Source organism: Macaca nemestrina, chromosome 5 (assembly GCF_043159975.1).
Source record: "Macaca nemestrina isolate mMacNem1 chromosome 5, mMacNem.hap1, whole genome shotgun sequence".
Classification (NCBI taxonomy): Eukaryota; Metazoa; Chordata; class Mammalia; order Primates; family Cercopithecidae; genus Macaca; species Macaca nemestrina.
In genome coordinates this window covers 107175573-107194063 of record NC_092129.1, presented here as the reverse complement: position 1 = coordinate 107194063, position 18491 = coordinate 107175573, and the positions used below count along the sequence as shown (strand labels likewise).

At 34.2% G+C, this 18491-nt stretch overlaps 1 protein-coding gene across 3 annotated transcripts in view; it reads right to left on the bottom strand.

Moving 5' to 3' along the window:
- PHI (pleckstrin homology domain interacting protein) overlaps positions 1-18491 on the bottom strand; it is a 137903-nt gene that overhangs the window by 107287 nt on the left and 12125 nt on the right. For all 3 annotated transcript variants that reach the window (XM_011767434.2, XM_011767433.2, XM_011767435.3), the window contains exons 5-6: positions 13041-13191; positions 12851-12949 (exon numbers count right to left, since the gene is read on the bottom strand). In XM_011767434.2, coding sequence (XP_011765736.1) covers positions 12851-12949; positions 13041-13191 — 250 coding nt within the window. The remainder of the gene's footprint in view (positions 1-12850; positions 12950-13040; positions 13192-18491) is intronic.

The window sequence follows — 18491 nt, the reverse complement described above, 5'->3', positions numbered from 1 at the left end:
TCCAGTCTTTCCATTTACTAAATAATTCTTTTCTATTAAATTCTGATTACATTATCATATATACGGTTTTATATATATATATATATATATATATCTTTTTTTCTGTGCTGGGCCACTGACATAACTGACAGTCTATTTATATGCCAATACCAAAATTTTAATATTACATTCAATTATGTTTTAATATTTGTGTATTCCTCTCATAAGTCCACTTAAAAATGTTGTATATTGATTATTTGTTAATTTTGAAATTAAACAGAAAGTTAAAAAATTTTTGTTGGAAATGTAAATTTAACTTTACTACCAAACTGATACCTTTCTATCTAAAACGTGGTGCTTTCTTCCTGTTGTTGGGCCCAAGTTTTCAATGCAGATGATTTTTTAAAAAGATAAACATAATGAAGTTACCTCATTTTCTCTCACTGTATCATTTGAACCAAGTTCATAAAGAAAGAAAAAGGTAGCTGCCATAAAAGAGTATCTGCAATAACCTTAATAACTACATTTTTGAGGTCACTAGAAAAATACACGATTAAAAAAAAAAAAATCCCTGCAAATAAGTACTATAGCAAAAATACCATTAGCTCCCTACAAAACGTTTAGGCTTTTTTCTCCTTTTGCAAAGATCTTTGTAAAATGAACACGTACACATGATAAAGCTGCAATAAATTACCCAAGATCAAAATTAACCATGGTTAAAAAAGATGACTTGGAAAAAAATGAAAATGACTATGAATTAACAAAATACAAAGGTTAGTGCTTTTTGTTGTTATTGTTTTCTAACCGTTAATAACAATATAACATGCTATATAATACCTACTCCAGTGCAGGAAAGCTGTTCCCTCCTAATCAGAAATGGAGGACCACAAAAACAGTGCTTACAACTTCTGCCAACTCATGAAAGCAGAGCCCTGCTGGCAGCCTAATGAAATGCAAGGAAAAGCATGTAGCTGTAGATTCTAAAACCTGGAGAACCAATTTTTGTACAGTAGAAGAACTAAGTGAGGAGGCACAAGAATATGTAACTTGGAAGGTATCTTAGTAAAATTTGGGCCTTTTCTGAAGCAGAATCGGGGGGTACTCAGACAAGAAGCATCAGTATTTTAAGAGAAGGTTTTCATTAATTTTACTTAATTCATTTTTTTATCCTCTGTTGACTAGTTTTACTTTTTTTTTTTTTGAGACAGAGTCTGACTCTGTCACATAGGCTGGAGTACACCAGCGCAATCTCTGCAGCCTCCACCTCCTGGGTTCAAGCAATTCTCATGCCTCAGCCTCCTGAGTAGCTGGGTGCACAGGTGTGCACCACTATGCCTAGTATTTTTTCTATTTTTAGTAGAGACAGGGTTTTGCCATGTTGGTCAGGCTGATCTCGACCTCCCAGCCTCAAGTGATCTGCCCACCTTAACTTCCCAAAGTGTTGGCATTACAGGCACAAGCCACCATGGCTGGTCTTGACTAGTTTTATACTGTGATTCTAATTAAAGAAGACACTTGGAAGGAAAGCTCCCAGGTTTTCTGTAAATAAAATGCAAAAGTAATTAAAATTTCTAATTAACATCTACAGAAATGATTCCTAAATTAATAAAAGGGAGTAAATTCTAAATAATCAGTACCAGGTTTCATTTTAATCTCCACAACCTGTATTAATAAAGGCTTTGGCTTTCTACATATACAATTAATAACTATCACCGTAAAACAAGAGTTTGGAACTCTGACACTAAACTTGAGTGAACTATAAAAATGTTGATAAAGGCCGGGCGCGGTGGCTCAAGCCTGTAATCCCAGCACTTTGGGAGGCCGAGACGGGCGGATCACGAGGTCAGGAGTTCGAGACCATCCTGGCTAACACAGTGAAACCCCGTCTCTACTAAAAAATACAAAAAACTAGCCGGGCGAGGTGGCGGGCGCCTGTAGTCCCGGCTACTCGGGAGGCTGAGGCAGGAGAATGGCGTAAAAACCCGGGAGGCAGAGCTTGCAGTGAGCTGAGATCCGGCCACTGCACTCCAGCCTGGGCAACACAGTGAGACTCCGTCTCAAAAAAAAAAAAAAAAAAAAAAAAAAAAAAAAGTTGATAAAAACTTAAGAGTACATGAAAACAAATTCCAAACTGATTTACCCCTCATACATGCCATCTCCAATTTTAGATGATAATTAGATTTTCCAAGAAAATAATGCTATATTCATGACTAGACATCAGAGAGCAATGTCTATAAAAGTGACCTTCCAAGTTCATCAGTCCATTAAAAGTCCAAATAGTTGTTTATATATGGTGTTGGTGATTTCAGAATTTCTATCAGATAAATGTATCGTGTGGCATAAAGTAATAAGGCATAAAATTACTTGAAATGTTATTCATTTTAGAGATCCACGAAAATGTTCTAATGAAAAGGAAATATGAGTGAGGGTCACAAAAAAAAATTGCTAATCATAACTTTCTAACAGAAGTTATGCTAAAGCCAGGCATCAAACACTTGAGAAAATGGCTACAAAGGAAGAGGAAAGCAACGAAGGTTTAGAGTTATGAGAGGTTTTTACTAGGACTTCAAGAATCTGATGATAAAAAAAAGTCTTATCTGCTGCAATTAATAATGTGGGTATAAATGTCACAATACAGTACACAACAAGGAGAGGAAAAACGCTACAGAACACTCTTATGTAGCAAGTTTAGAGAATAACAGCTAGTATTTACTGAGTGTTTTACTACATACCAGGCACTATTCAAAGTATTTTACATATATTCTCATTTAATCCTCACCAATCCTTTGAAGTGGGTACTTCCATTATCCCCAATAAGCAGATATTCCTTACCAATAAGGAAACCAAAGGATAAAATGTAATTTACTAGAGGTGGAGCCCAGGTTTAAACTCAGGCAGTCTGGTACCAAAGACTATACCCTTACCTATTACATGCTGCCTATGTAGAGCAATATTAGAAAAGAAAGACTGAAAGAAAACATGCCAAAGTATGTATAGCAGATAAGGAGTGAGACTGATTAATTTTTGAGCTGTTCTGTTTTCTAAACTTTCTCCATTGAGCATACGTTCATTCTAATTTTTTATAACTCAATCTACCTCAAGGAATTCAAAAAAGCAATATGAAAACTCTAAAATATCTAAAGAGATTAGCTTAAATTCAAAGACTGACAAAAATAAACCTAGAGATAAAGATGCAAGGAATTTAAATTTATTTAATCATAAAAAGAAACACTAATGCCTAAGCATATTACAGTATATGAATGCATATTATGCTACAGAGAATGACAATTGCGTATTTGAAAATGGACTGAAAAAACGGTATGCTATAAAGGAAGAATTCACATCAGTTTTGATTTGCAAGTTGTAAGATAATATTACAAAGCAGGCCATCAATTTTGTTTGTAAGTTTTGTTTGTGTAATCTTTTCCATTGAATTTTTGAACTGAAAGAGAAACATGTCAAAGATAGTTTAGGTTCCATTTTATTTAGGAGGGAATCGTATAAGGAAGAATGTTTAATTCACTATAGAGCCACAATGTAAAGACCCGTTACTAACACAGGTATCAAGGAAGTAATGACAACCAAATACTCATAAATCGAGGGCCAGAGATAATTCTGGGAAATTATTCAATATACGTTGGTTTACTTCTACAGTACCATCTGGTCTCTACATCACACTGTACCAGCAAGTAGCAACCAACCAACATCAAAACAGGACAAATAAATCATCATAATGGTAACTATAATGAATGACAGTCCCAATTTCAGTTAAAGTACAAAGAACCAGGCTACAACATAAAAAGGTAATTCTGTAGTCACCTTTTTGTCTACAAAAAAAGGAGGACAGGTAACTGGGAATAGAAGAGTAAGGGGAAATAGTCACCTGAGTAACATAGCACCCACGAGAGCTTCTCTCTTTGCTTTAATACTATAACTAAAATAATCAGTATGCACAGCAGCTACTTTCCAGATCTCTAGATATTCAATTTTGGTGTTTAGCTGCACCTCCTGTTTGAAACATATTATGTTTTTAATATTTAGCAGACACCATAAAGATGAATAATGTCTGAAAAGGAAAACCCAAATACTAAACTAAAATAAAATACAGAAAATGAAAAGATGATTCCAAGAGTTAAACAAAAAATTTCATGAACCAAGGACATAAAGAGCACTAATAAAAAGGGTAGATATGATAATTATTAGGAATAGTATTTAATCTTCCTCCTATTTTATTTCCTGGAAACCAGTCTGATGCTACTTCAAGTAGAAAACACACAATGACCTAATGTTTTCAGTTTTAAATATTTTTAAATGTTTATAGTTATTTTAATAACAATTTTTCTTTTAAATAAACATTTTTTAAGTTAGGTGGGTCCTAATGTCAAACATTTTAATCACTCAATTTTGAGTCAACAAACATTTATAGAGCACCTATATGAGCCAAATATGAGCTAGAGGATATAAGAGGGAAAAAGAGAAGACATGGTACTTACCCTCATGGAGATTGCAGTCTAGCAAGGAAGAAAGACATGAAACAAGGACTTACAACAATGTTAAGTGTTATCAAATAGAAGGTATAGGGGAATCTTGAAATCTATAGCAAAGGGTTCTAATCACATTGGGGGTGGGGAGTGGATATCTGGGAGTCTGGGAAAACTTCTCTGAAAAACTGACATTTAAATTAAGACCTGAAAAATGAACAGCCACAGAATGCTGATGGGAGCGGAGCATATTCCAGGTTGAGGAAACAGCATGTGCAATAGTCTGAGGCTGGAAAAAGCACAGCATTCAAGCAACATAAAGAAGTCAGGATTGACTTGCACACAGAGCACAGAAAGGGCAAGTGTCAAGAGAAGAGACGAGAAGGTAGGGGGGCGGACTATATAGAACGCTTTCTAAGCTATGTTAGGTATTTTGGACTAAATTCCAGCAATTATGAGTTGAAGTTTTAAGGGAGAAAAGAGTGCAGTAACATACATAGTAAGATTTATTTTGGGATAATTCACTGCAGTTTTCTCTTAACTGCAATGAGAATGAATTGGAAAGGATATAACTAAAAGCAAAAGCTAACTTTGCAAAAGAAATCAAAGGGCTCTGAAAACAAAATTTCATTTTAGAAAAAAATTAACCAGCTTGACACCAAAATTATCAACACTTTCTCAAAGAAGTAAATACCTGATCTCATAAGTATCTATCTGATACTACGTAAAAATTGAAAGAACACACCACGTTTCATTGGGTCTAGAGTTCAAATACCAAGGCAAAATTCAAACAACTGCTATTCCCAAATCAACAAATGGACAGAGCTGACACATTAACACATAATTTCAGAGAAGGCAAAAAGGTGCTATATAAATGTGACATAAAGTTAAAAGCATAAGATCTGAGGTACATGCATACATACACACACAAAAACAGAGATATAATGTCATTGGTTACTGCTTTCCTAAGCTTCAGTTTCCTCATTAATAAAGTAGGATCAGCTGAGTATGGTGGCTCACACCTGTAATCCCAGTACTTTGAGAGACCGAGGTAGGTGGATTACTTGAGGTCAGGAGTTCGAGACCAGCCTAGCCAACATGGTGAAACACCGTCTCTATTAAAAATACAAAAATTAGCCGGGTGTGCTGGCGCATGCCTGCAGTCCCAGTTACTTGAGAGGTTGAGGCAGGAGAATGGCTTGAACCTGGGAGGAGGAGGATGGAGTGAGCCGAGATTGCGCCACTGCACTTCAGCTTAGGCGACAGAGCAAGACTCAATCTCCAAAAAAATTAAATTAAATTAAATTAAAAATGTAGGGTTATCTTAAAGAGTTGCTATACAAAGCAGATGAGACAAAATGTTTTGCAAATTCAAAGGTATTTTATACTAACATCGATATGGACTGTCCCTAAATAATCAAATCTTCATGTGTCATAAAAGTTAATTTAACTCAACAGTTTTTGTTTACTTTTTAAAAGACTTTTGTTGGAGACCAATTTTCCCCCTGAGGCTTCTTTATAGAGCTGAACAAATTATTCCTTTGTTTATAAAAATATCTATTCAGCCCAATCTGATCATGGACTTCCCAGGTCCAAAAGATGTCTGGGAAAACACTGAAATATGTAACTTCAAAGGATCCCTGAAGAAATTCAAAATAGTCATGACCTTATGAGAAAATAATATCATAATTTGCTTCACATACACAGATATGAATATTTAACAAAATCAAACCCAATAATCACTCTGGAAAAATAGGTGATACAAACTAAAAGGGAAAATGGCTAGTGATTTCTAATTACTACTGGAATTGCTTGCCAGATGTTTTATACAAAGTGGAGGGGATATCCCTCATCACATCTATAACCTAAAACCAAATGTTATCCTATTAGTTACAGAAGAAATTAAAACACAGCTAGCTACAAAAGCAACAATTTAAACTCACCTAAGGGAGTTTCATTTCTTCAAAGTTCCGCCCCCTTTTTTTGTCAACCATTAATTTGAAAAGAAATTTAAGCAGAAGAAAAAAAATAAATATATATTTTATACATTTGATACTTTGGCATAATGAACATTATTTCCCTAAAAAAAAAAAGCCAATACACCTTGACAGTCTCTCACAGCTAACCTGTTTTTAAGAGGCAAAAAAAGGGAGGAAATAGAAAAGCAAGGGAGGGGGCTAGGGAGAAAATAGTTAATAAAACAACAAAAACTGTGTCAAATAGAAATATGAAGATCATTCAGGGAAAACACTAAAAAACAAAGACCAAGACAAAAAAGAATATAACTGAGTCAACAATCATTAAACAAAAAAAAAAGTATAAAACCTTTATAAGACTAAAATTATGACTAGAAAAACATAAGAAAATGAGCTCTAAAAGTAAAAATGGTTACTGAGAAACAATAGGTTAAAATAAACATATTTAAATAAGTGATGAGTAGATACCTAACTAGGAATAAAGTATGGATTGAGTAAGAAAATGGAAAGAAAAAACACTGAATAACTGAATACAACATATTAGAAAAAGATAAATGAACAGGAAAAAAACCCCACATATTATATCCTATAATTTGCTGAATTATATGTAACTGTTAACATATATTAAAATTATGTAATCTCACATATTTGTAATATAAAAATCATTGTAATAATTATGTAAGAAATAGGAGGAAAAATATAAACCTAAGAGTCTAAGAAAAAAAAAAACCTTGATTGAATACATTTAAGAAATTACCAGCTACAGAGTAATTCAAACACAATATTGGAAATATGGCAAAATACAGCACAAGGTGAGAAAGAAGAGTCTTCTCTACAAAGATTTGCATCTAGCTTTAAGTGACTGTTTTCAAACTAGTTTTCTCAGAGAATCACAAATTGTAAATGTAGACAAGATTTAAGACTTTTTTTTTTTTTTTAATGCAAGGCTTCTTAGCATTAATTGGATGTCTGGGTAGTAAAGCTATTTTTCAAGTCAAAGTTTTTTCCTTACACTCAAATATGTCTAAGAATCAGGATTCTCAAAACTCCTTATCCTCACCCAAAACTGCAGAACTTAATAGCAACCCTCCACAAACAAGTAAAATAAAATAATGGAAATACCTAGGCAAAACACCAAAAAAAGATGACAAATGAAAGACCTAGAGGTAAGAAGTTTACTTTGCTAACATGTCAAATGTAAGAAAAATGCAAACAAAGCAATCAGCAAAAACTGCTTTAATTTAATGTATTACAATCTTTTTCACAAGATAAACATGTATTAAAACAATTTCTAAATTTAACCTTAAAAATCCCTTTAATGTATTTAGGTCTCTTCTTTCCTATCTCCCCTTACCCATGCACATTTATTACTGAAGTATAAGCAAATATAGAATAAACTATATCTGAAAACAGGCATAATGTGGGTATGGAGGTAAGAGAAAGGACAATACCAAAGATTCACTAATACCTTTGGAAGTAAATGCTGCTATGCCAAGTACACACTCACATCTCTCTACCACAATAAAAGAATCACAAGCTAGTAATAATAACAGATCAGTGGGATCTTTGGTCTTTGCTTTTGAAAACAGTATTAAATGAGGTTCTAGAGCACTGGAAGGCAGCGGACCACTTTGGGTCTCTTGCTGAGACTGAGTTCTAGTTCAATTTTCACAACTTACATCAAAGACTAAAAGGTTCAAAGTAGTTGGGAATTATAAGCACGTAATAAAATAAAACAGGATAAGAAAACACTGAGGCAGGTTCAAGTGGGTTCTCAAATTGTACAGGTATGTATTTTACATTCCAAGTGTAATGAACTGATAACCCAGTCTACTCATAAACCTTAATTCTTAAAAATCAGTTTCTGGTTTGGTGATTTTATCTTCTCTTACCATTCTTGGATCAAGTTTCTCTTCTTCTTTCTACCAACCTTCATTCCATTTTTGTAATGCCTTACCCACCTTTGAACTTTACTTGTCACATCCCAGTGTATCAATTTCATCAACTACCTACTACTTTTCATTTAATATTTACTAATGCTGAAGAGTTGGGTCTCTAAAGAGCGATAAAACATAATGCCTGTCCTCCAGGACCTAAAGTATATTAGAGGAAACAAAGGTAAATAGCCATAATCATTTGATAAAATCAATAGTAGAAATAAGTAAAATCACTTAATTCTGCCCAGTTTAACATCTGAGTTTTAAAGAATAAACAGATACTTGCAGAATGTACAGAAAACAGAGGGGCATTCCAGAGAGAAATAAAACATGTGAGGAGACAAAAGAATGAAAACCAACATAGCTGATTCTAAGAACTGCCAAAGAGTTGTACTAAGCTAGAGCACAAAGTGCAGGTGAGGACACGGCAGGAAAAGTGTGAAAAGGTCAGCCTTGTGTGATAATGTCACATTAAAATGGTTGACACTATCATTCAGTCACTCTCAATGGGGGAAAGGAGAAGGCATGACATGATGATATGTGCATTTCAAAAAGTTTAGAGCAGTGATAATTTTGCCCAGGAGGTATGTGGCAATGTCCGGAGACTTGTTAAATTGTGACAAGGGGGTAGTGGGGATGCTACTGGCAATTAGCAAGCAGAGGCCAGGGATGCTAATAAACATCCAACAATGCATAGGGAAGCTGCCTACACCCAGGAATTATCCGGCCCAAAATGTCTCAACAGTGCCAAGGTTAAGAAACCCTCGTTAGAACCTGACTCCTGGGATACAGGAATAGACTAGGGGCAAGGGCTTAAGCAGCGCTTAAGTTCTGAGATAGCAGAGGCCTTGTTCTTGCTTATCTGCAACTCCAGACCCTAGCCCAGTGCCAGCTATAATTAGGGATATACAATATTTACTTAGCGAGTGAATGAATAATGTAGGACTCCAGGCAAGAAGTACCAAGGCCTGAAATGTGGCTGTGGCAATGATAATGGAGAACAGGTTCAAGAAAGTAGAATAAACAGGTATTATTTATTAAATAGACGTAAGAAATGAACAGTAAATCTAAAATAAAATTATCTCCAAGCTTCTGGCTTGGAATAACAAGGTTCAGAGAGCGTCAAAAATTACATTTTAGGTATTTTTAAGTTTGAGATGAATGTGAGATATTCAAGAGGTCCAATAGTTTCCACACGGTTTGAAATATCTAAGAAAATCCAATTTTGCCACCAGCTTAACCTAAAATTATCCTCTGAACTACAGTAAGAAGTCCAATAAAAAATTAACAAACCCTATGTCCAGTATGGTGTCCTGGACTAGATCCTGGAATAAGAAAATGTAATTAGTATGAAAACTTAGTGAGATATGAATAAGGTCTGCTGTATAGTTAACAGGAGGGCACCGTTGGTTTAGTAGTTCTGAGGAACAGACCAGGTAATGCAAAAGTGTAACATTTGGGGATACTGCATGACGGGTATACAGGAGCTCTTTAAACCATCTGTGTAACTTCTCAGTAAATAATTTCTTACTCCAAAATTAAAAGTTTATTTAAAGAAAAACAACTACTACCCCAAATGTGTCAAAATTTCAATATTTGGGATCTATATTAAACGTTTAAATCTATATACGTATCTTAAGAAAAGCTAAAATGTCAAGAATTTTTTCTTACCTCCACTGATACTTGGTAATACCACACCGACCAAGGAAAGAGCAAAGAAAACTTTTAAAGGTAGCCAGACAGAAAATGGCAAAGACTCAACAAAAGAAGAAATAAGTCAGTACTACAAACATTCGTATGTATTTTTTTAAATCTTCTGAACCATACTGTAACAGCTTGAAATAATATATTGTACCACTATGCAGGCAACTATTCTGGCAAGAAGACTGATGAATTATTTCTTCCCATCACCATCCTGTTCATAACTTTATAGCAACAATAAAACAAAATATATACCATGGTGAACTCTAGCAAAACACAGACACTAAACTATGACTAAGCAAGTTGAACCATTTTGATCAGTCTAGCTTCTCTGTAGTGCTTTCAAAACATATATGTAAATACACTTTTTTAAAGTAGGCAAAATGGGCAATTCATTACAGGTGTTTCTTAACATAAAGCAAAGATCTTCCTGAAAATCACAACAGGAGAGAAAAAAATTTATCTTAAACCCTAAAAATAAAATAGTCTTTCAGAAAGGTACATCAATTACCTGCTTGGCAATTAATTCTGTTACCTAAATGAATCAATTACATTTCTATGCTTGGATGCAAAACCCAAGGTATTTTTGCCATACGTATATATAGGGTTCTGTACCATCTGTTGTTTCCGGCATCCACTACGCATCTCAGAATGTATCTCCTGTGAATAAGGGAAGACAAATGTTCCTCTCTCCCTGTCAACAGTATTTACTAATCTGACCATCAATAATGTGACCTAAAATATTTTATTTGACTTTTATAAATATTTGATACCCTTTTCCAAAAAATGACTAACACCAATTTTCTTGAGTAGTTAAGCATTATTATTAATAAATTTAGTTTACTGGGAATAAAGCATAGCATAATGGAGTCAAACAGTCTGGGTTGAATCCTGGCTTCACTTCTCACTGCATGTGTGAACTTGGTCAAGTTACCAAAATCTTTCCATGCTTCAGTCTCCTCTGTAAAATAAGCATAATAGTTCCTACCTATAGAACATTTAAGGTTTTAAAAGAGTAAATAAATAGAAAACTCTTAGAACAGTGTCTGGCATATAGGAATTACACACAGAGCAAATGTTATTTACCATCAATCATTCTTACACTTTCATTACCTACCACAGATCTGATAATGTATTGAAAGAACAAGCATAACATGTTCTCCTTATTATATGGATCTATAGTTTTTCAAAGACAGAATAAACTTTTCCTAAATGGGAAAACTCCTATAATATTTTATTTTTCCCTTCTTTCAGGAAACCTATTATACCACCTTAGAATAATTTTCTAAGTACAAATATACCCTCGTCTCTCAAAATCTTTTGTTAATGTTTGTTCATTACAGCAAGATTACATATTAAAATTATTTAAACAAGACAATCTTTTGTTTTTTTAAAAAAAATACATGATTACCCACCATGCAGATATCACATAGGTTATCTCCGAAAAGTAAGTTAGAGGAAGCAATCCAGAATACATCAGAGAGTCAAAAACATGTAAAACATAGAAGAAAGGATAACAAAGCAGATAAAGTGTTTAAGTCTCATAGGAAAGGAGAGAGAATGGAACAGAGAGGTTATTGTAAAAGATAATGATTGATATTTTTTCAATGTCAATAAAAGACATTTCCAGAACCTAAACAAGACAAATTTTTAAAAAGTTAACATCAAGACATATCATACTCAAACTGCAGAAAATCAGAAAGAGAAAAAATCTTAGAAGCAATTAGAGAAAAAGGAATTGCCTTCAAAGCAGCAAGTTAGATAGTAGATTTAAACCCAAGTACATCCATGATTATATGTAAATAACTAAATGTTCTAGATAAAACACAAAGATTGTCATATTGTATTTTTAAAAGCCCCTTTTATATTTTTAAAAGAAATAAAAGGAAACAGAAAGTTGCAAGTAAAATGATAGAAAAAGAGATACACATATATATATAAATGAAAAATCAAAGTCATATAAAACTTACTATCTGTATAAGAAGTATCCGGAAAAGAAAGAATGAAGTAAGATTTGAGCAGGTGGAAGAAAAAAGAATAACATTCCTCGCTAGGTAGGAACATGAGAGTGGAAAAGAAGCTATGATTGAACTTTGAAGGTCTCTGAAAATTAGGAGTACACTTAGAGAAAGTACAACACTATTAAAATATCTTGACCTCTTTATACTATCTTGAGCAGAAGAGTGACACAACAAAGGTAGACCTGAATAAGGTTACTATTACAGTGTTACACACTATACTGGAAGGGAGAGAGAGAGAGATGACACCCCAGGCAAGATTAGTTTGGATGATGCTGTATTAATCCAGGTAAGGCAAGGGCCTGGTAGTAGCAGATGGGAAAGGGATGAACCTAGGAGGCATCTCAAGAAGACATATTTACATCAGTACTCCCTCTTTGAAACTTTAGCCAAAAAAAAAGTACTGTGCTTTTAAAAAGATAACTATTTTTGTCTCCTACCATTATAACTAATCTGAATTATATATTGATTCTACTAACTCGACCTAATAATATATACCTTAATATGGAACTTTTGTAAAAATAAAATACCAATGAGCTAACTGGCCTACATAAGGTGCAATGTGCACAATCCCTAATTACACATGACTTTTTCACTATTAAAACTACTAATAAGAAAAATAATCTATTTTTTTCCTTTTTGAATGCAGATGTACATAATATGAAGTTCTCTAATACCACAGTAACCCAAAAACTTTTTTATTTTCAAAAGCTCTTTACCAAGATGCTATTTACTAGCAGTGAACTCAAACAACTCACCAATGCTGGGTGGGCTACCATAATTAACTGGTGACTCAGGTGGTCTTCCACAGTGCAACGCAGCCAGAGCAGATCCTTTCCATACAACATGCTTGCAGCCTATTAAACACATGTATTTTTATGCATACAAAGAACACAAAAACAAAAGTGAGATAAAGAATGTCTGAATCCTATGAGAAAATTTTCATACTTTTATTTGTGCGTAGTAAAGACTGTCTTCCAGCTCCTAATAAAGTTTGTACTCCAGGAACACTTTGAGGAATTTCTTGTTCAAGAAGAGGTCCTAGTCGATGACATATTTGCAGCAAGTGATCAGGTGCTAAGTGTCTGTAATACTTCACCTATTATGTAAAAGACAAATATAGTATGTTTCAGTTTATCATTTTAATTTTCAAAATCTTTGAGCAACAATAAAAAAATTCATCCAAGTATAAAATGTTTTGCATATTTGATGTAAAGCAAATCTCCAGATTAAGAATTAAAAACAACTGATAGTTGGTTATTAAAAAATTTAAGAACACTTAACATCTATGCTGAATTTCATAATTTACTAAAAATCTTACAGAGAGAAAGACAAAATTCCAACTGCTGCTTTAAATACCTTTCAACCATAAAATAAAGCTACCCACTATAAAAAGTGTGAGCACTTTTGGAACAACTTCAAAATACTACTTAATTTATACCGGCATTTGAAACCATGATATGAAGTGCTAATATTTTTATTAGTCTTTCAGTAAATAAACAATATTCACAATCTAAATAAAATTATATTGGAAAAAATATTATTGTATTACTTTATAATTAGCTATCAAGTTAGAAAAAAAAGTCCACAGTAGTATCTAGTTCAGCTGTTCTCAAAGTATGTTTTGGGCACCCCTGGAGGTCCCTCAGATAAAACTTATGAATAATACTATATTAGTTGTTTTTCACTTTTTCTCATGAATGCATGGTGGAGGTTTCCACAGGACACATAACATGTGATGTCTTAACAGACTGAATGCAGAAGCAGATAGGAAAATGTCTCTTCTATCAAGCCAGATATTAAAGATTCACAGAAATGTAAAACAATGCCATGCTCCTCACAGATTTGTTTTGTTTGGGAATAATTATTATAAAAATGTTACTTATATTAACATGAAATTAGTTTATTAGTATTATTTAATAGGTCTCTAACATGTTATATGCTAAGTTTCTAATGTGGTAAATACCAATAGATTATAACCTACACAAATAAAGGAACTTCAATACATTTTAGTAAGCATAAAGGGGTCCTAAGACCAGGAAATTTGAAAACTGTTCCTCAAGTTTACCAAGTAATGGCAACTTTAACATGAATTCCTTTAGATAAGACTGATGAGGGGAGAGGTGAGATTTAAATCATTTCATTCCATCTTGCAATATCTGCTATACTCTAACTGCAGAAATCCATGAACGATATGTTTTTAAAGGTAGCTAATACTCATCCATCTAAACTGAAGCCAATAGGAGAAACCTACCTTGCTCTTTATCAAAATACACTCCTCCTTTCACAAAGATAACGTGGAGCCATACTGCCACACTTTGGTAAGATTATTTAAAACACCAGAGTTTGGCATACAGTAGGTGATAAGTCAGTAAAATGAGTATTTTTGTAAAAAGAAGTTCTAATAGAGTATGTATCATATGAATTATACATACTACCTCCTTGTTTTACAGTCAAAAAGCACACTGACATTGACGTCTCTGAGAAATCCTAAGATAATTTCCCAAACTCATTTAGCTACAGAATCCCTTTTTTCCCTAATAATATCTATCATATTCATCCAGAACATAGTTTAGGAAACACTAGTATGATTAGCTAAATAAAAAAGCATTTAGAAGAAAACTTACCAAAATGAGTTTTTAAAATCATATTTATACTTTTCTTTAATCGTCCCCAAAATAATTTATTTAAAAATAAAATTTAGAAGTCTAGAATACTTGTAAGGTTGCTTCCAGTTCTAAGGTTGCAAATGATTATTTTAATGTGACTTAATTGATCAAAATTCCTTTTAAAAACTTTAAAGAAGATAGAAGTTCATTACTTATTAACTTCAGATGTGTGATGATGCTGTTTTAGTATCCTCTGGCAAAATATATTTTCAGGTCGCGAAACTGAACATCCTTACTGTAATATTCTATCTTTCAATAAATTATGAATCCACTCTGACTCAAGCTTTCTTCAGTGATTTAGAATGTTTGAATTTTTCAAAATCAACTTTTATTTTAAAGTTAGAAGAGATACTTCCAGTTCTTAAATTCCTTGTGCTTTCTCTGGCTTTTGAGACTTTATACAAGCTGATCCCTCTGCTGGCAATCTTGTCTTACCTGCTCACCTTTACACCTCATTCTCTTTCATGTCTCAGTCTATGTCTCACTCACTGCCTTCCATGACCTATTTACACCACCTGTGCCCCTTTTTGGACACTTTGTGTCCACAGCACATTATACTCCTCAAATGTCCCTTCATCCCTCTAGCACTGTGTGGTACTTACCACATTAATTGTTTTTAATATATTTTGATACTTAGACTTTTAAGAATCTAATGAGAGTTATGATCTTCTTCACCCCAAAAATATATAAGCCTTACCATTATCTGCCCTGTTTGGGGGGTTCATAAGACTCATGCACTATACTAAAATTGCCAGTTTACTTGTCTGTGTCCTGCATAAGGAGAGATTAGGCCATGTTTACCTCTGTCTACCCAATACCTAATGCAGTACTTACAGTTAAGTGCTTAATAAAGTTCTAGTTGGATAAACGAAGATTTAAGAATATGCAGAAACTACTGACTTCCCCATTCTCAAAAACCTCAAAACATTTTGTTAGCGCCTATCCCAGCACATAAAAATAGATGCAGTAAAATTTCTTTACATGGTATAATTCTTTATTCTAATAGTTTTGGGGCTGTTGTTTTTTGTTTGTTTGTTTGAGACAGAGTCGCCCTTTGTCGCCCAGGACGGAGTGCAATGGTGGGATCTCAGCTCACTGCAACCTCCGCCTCCCAGGTTCAAGTGATTTTCCCGCCTCAGCCTCCCAAGTAGCTGGAATTACAGGCGCCCACCACCTAACCTGGCTAATTTTTGTATTTTTAGTAAAGACGGGGTTTCGCCACGTTGACCAGGCTGGTCTCAAACTCCTGACCTCAAGTAATTCGTGCCCCCCCAGGCCTCCCAAGTGCTGGGATTACAGGCATGGGCCACAGCTATTAGATAATAGCTCTTATCTAATTGCAATTATCTAATAGCAATTCTAATAGTTTTAAAACACTTTTTAAAGAAAGCCATAGAACATGTCTTCAAACAAAATTTTAGACAAAACAGATTAAAGGTACTCAGAAAGTATTCTTACTTAAGTGGCATCTGGGAACACATATGTCAATGCTTGACTCTCTACTTGCTTCCTCTTAGCAGTCCCTGAGGTACCACCATGAAAGGGTCTCTGGAAAGAACAGTGGAAACAGACTAACAAACAATGCTATTATCCTCTCTTTCCCAAGAGTCCTCTTCCCCACCCCTCATTTTCTCAGCAGATGACCTAACCTACTTTACAGGAGAACCTTTAAAGCTGAAACTTTCTGTTTCTTCCCTATCAAACCTGTAAACCTAGCTACACCTGTACCAATTCTGTCTCTTAGTAACACAACTGTCCCTCTTAATATTTAAGATCCAGTCCCTCTACCTATGCTTTGAATCCTAACTTCTCTGACTGCACGGAAATCCTATACTATAAATTAGACCTCCACATTCTAGTATGTACACTAACTTCCTCTCAACCAACTCCTTCCCATCTACACCTACGTGTAAACATGCTCATTTTGCATTCACTTTAGGAAAAAACAAAAACCCTGCCTAACTGCTCTTATCCAACACCTACCCATGCCCAAATATCCTGGCTACCCCTTTCCCATTCTCTTCCTCTCCGGAAACATGTTTTTAAAATAATGGTCCATAGTCCATCTCATTTCATATCCAGTCCTCTCCTCAACCTACTCCATACTACCTCCCACACTCATGAATTTACAAAAAATAGCTCTTATCAAAAGATCACCTTCAATTATCAATAACTCCAATAAGCATTTTAAAATCTGTATCTTATTTAATGTCCCATAATATTTCACCTAAGTGTTGAACACTTCCTCATTTGCAAACTATCTTCTCTTAACTTTTGTGACACTCCTTGGCTTGCTTTCTTCCTCTCCAACCATTCCTTCTCATTTTTCTTTTAGGTTTATCCTCCTCTATATAGCCATTAAATAGTGAAGTTCCTTAAGATCCTGGGTACCAGAGTCCAGTTCCGATCCTCTTTTCTTCTCACTATATACTCTCTCCTTGGACAACTGTTGTAACAATAACTTCCAAACTTCTATTTATAGCAAGGACTTGCATATCAAAGTTTCTTAAAACAGCTCTCTAGAGCCCCAAAGCATCTGACACTCAACATATGCAAAACTGAATTGATGGATCCTCATGAAAACATCCCCACTAAAGTGTTCCCTACCTTGGTGGATGTCAACCCCATCTTATCCAATCTTAGAAGACAGAAACCAAGAAGCTGCATTTTTTACACAGCCTATTCCTTCCTCCTTCCCATCATATTCCCAATATCCAAACAGTCACCAAGTTCAACTTAATTTTTCCTTCCTATTTTTAAATCCATCTACCTGTATCTCCATAATAGTCCAAGTTCAAATAATCTTTGCAATAAACGCCTACCTTTCCCAAATGCATTCACACCCCATCTATTCTCTATACTGCAATTAGAATGTTCTTTCCAAAATACCTATCGGATCAAGTCACCCCTATTTAAAACACTTCTGAGGCTTTCCTCCCTCTTTGGATAAAGATCCAAATCCTTAACTTGGTCTACCAGTCCAGAAATGCATGTATGGTCACTTCTTAATTTTCTAGCTTCACCTGGCACATTCCCAGTCCCTTTCCCCAACTCTCAGTTTTCACATTTCAACCACATGGCCTTCTTCCAGGTTATTTACGCACAATCTCTCTCTCCTGTCAGACTTTATCATATAGCATACACTCTGCATTTCCCCACACTTCCTTGCCCAGACAACTCTTCTATGTGTCTCAGATGTTCCCTCTAATGTAACTTCCTTTGTTTTTCTATCCTCTACACAATCTAAGTCTGTTTTCTTAGTTGCACACTTCCTGTGACTTTCCTTTATTAACTCATATATCAGCTTGCGATTACACATTTAAAAGTATAATTTAATGTTTTTCTATTTCACCATTAAATACAAAAGAGCAGGGGCCGTGAATCTTTTTTGCTCTCAACTATCTGTCTCTCTCTCTCTCACACACACACACACACAAACACACAGAACAAAAATATTTTTTAAAATAAAACAATCTTTTCTATTACCTTTTTCTAAACATTCTTTATAAACATATTAATCACATTCCTACTCATAAATATTAATACATTATTTACAGATATACATATGTGATTTTCAATTTTCTAGTAAGAACCCCATATCTTTAATATAAACTTAAGCTTTTAATTTAAATTAGCTTTTATTTCACTAGTAAATAATTAAAAGAAACATTTAAAATAATATAATAATAAAATCTCTGATCTATATTGTATGTAGTTTCTCAGCAATCTA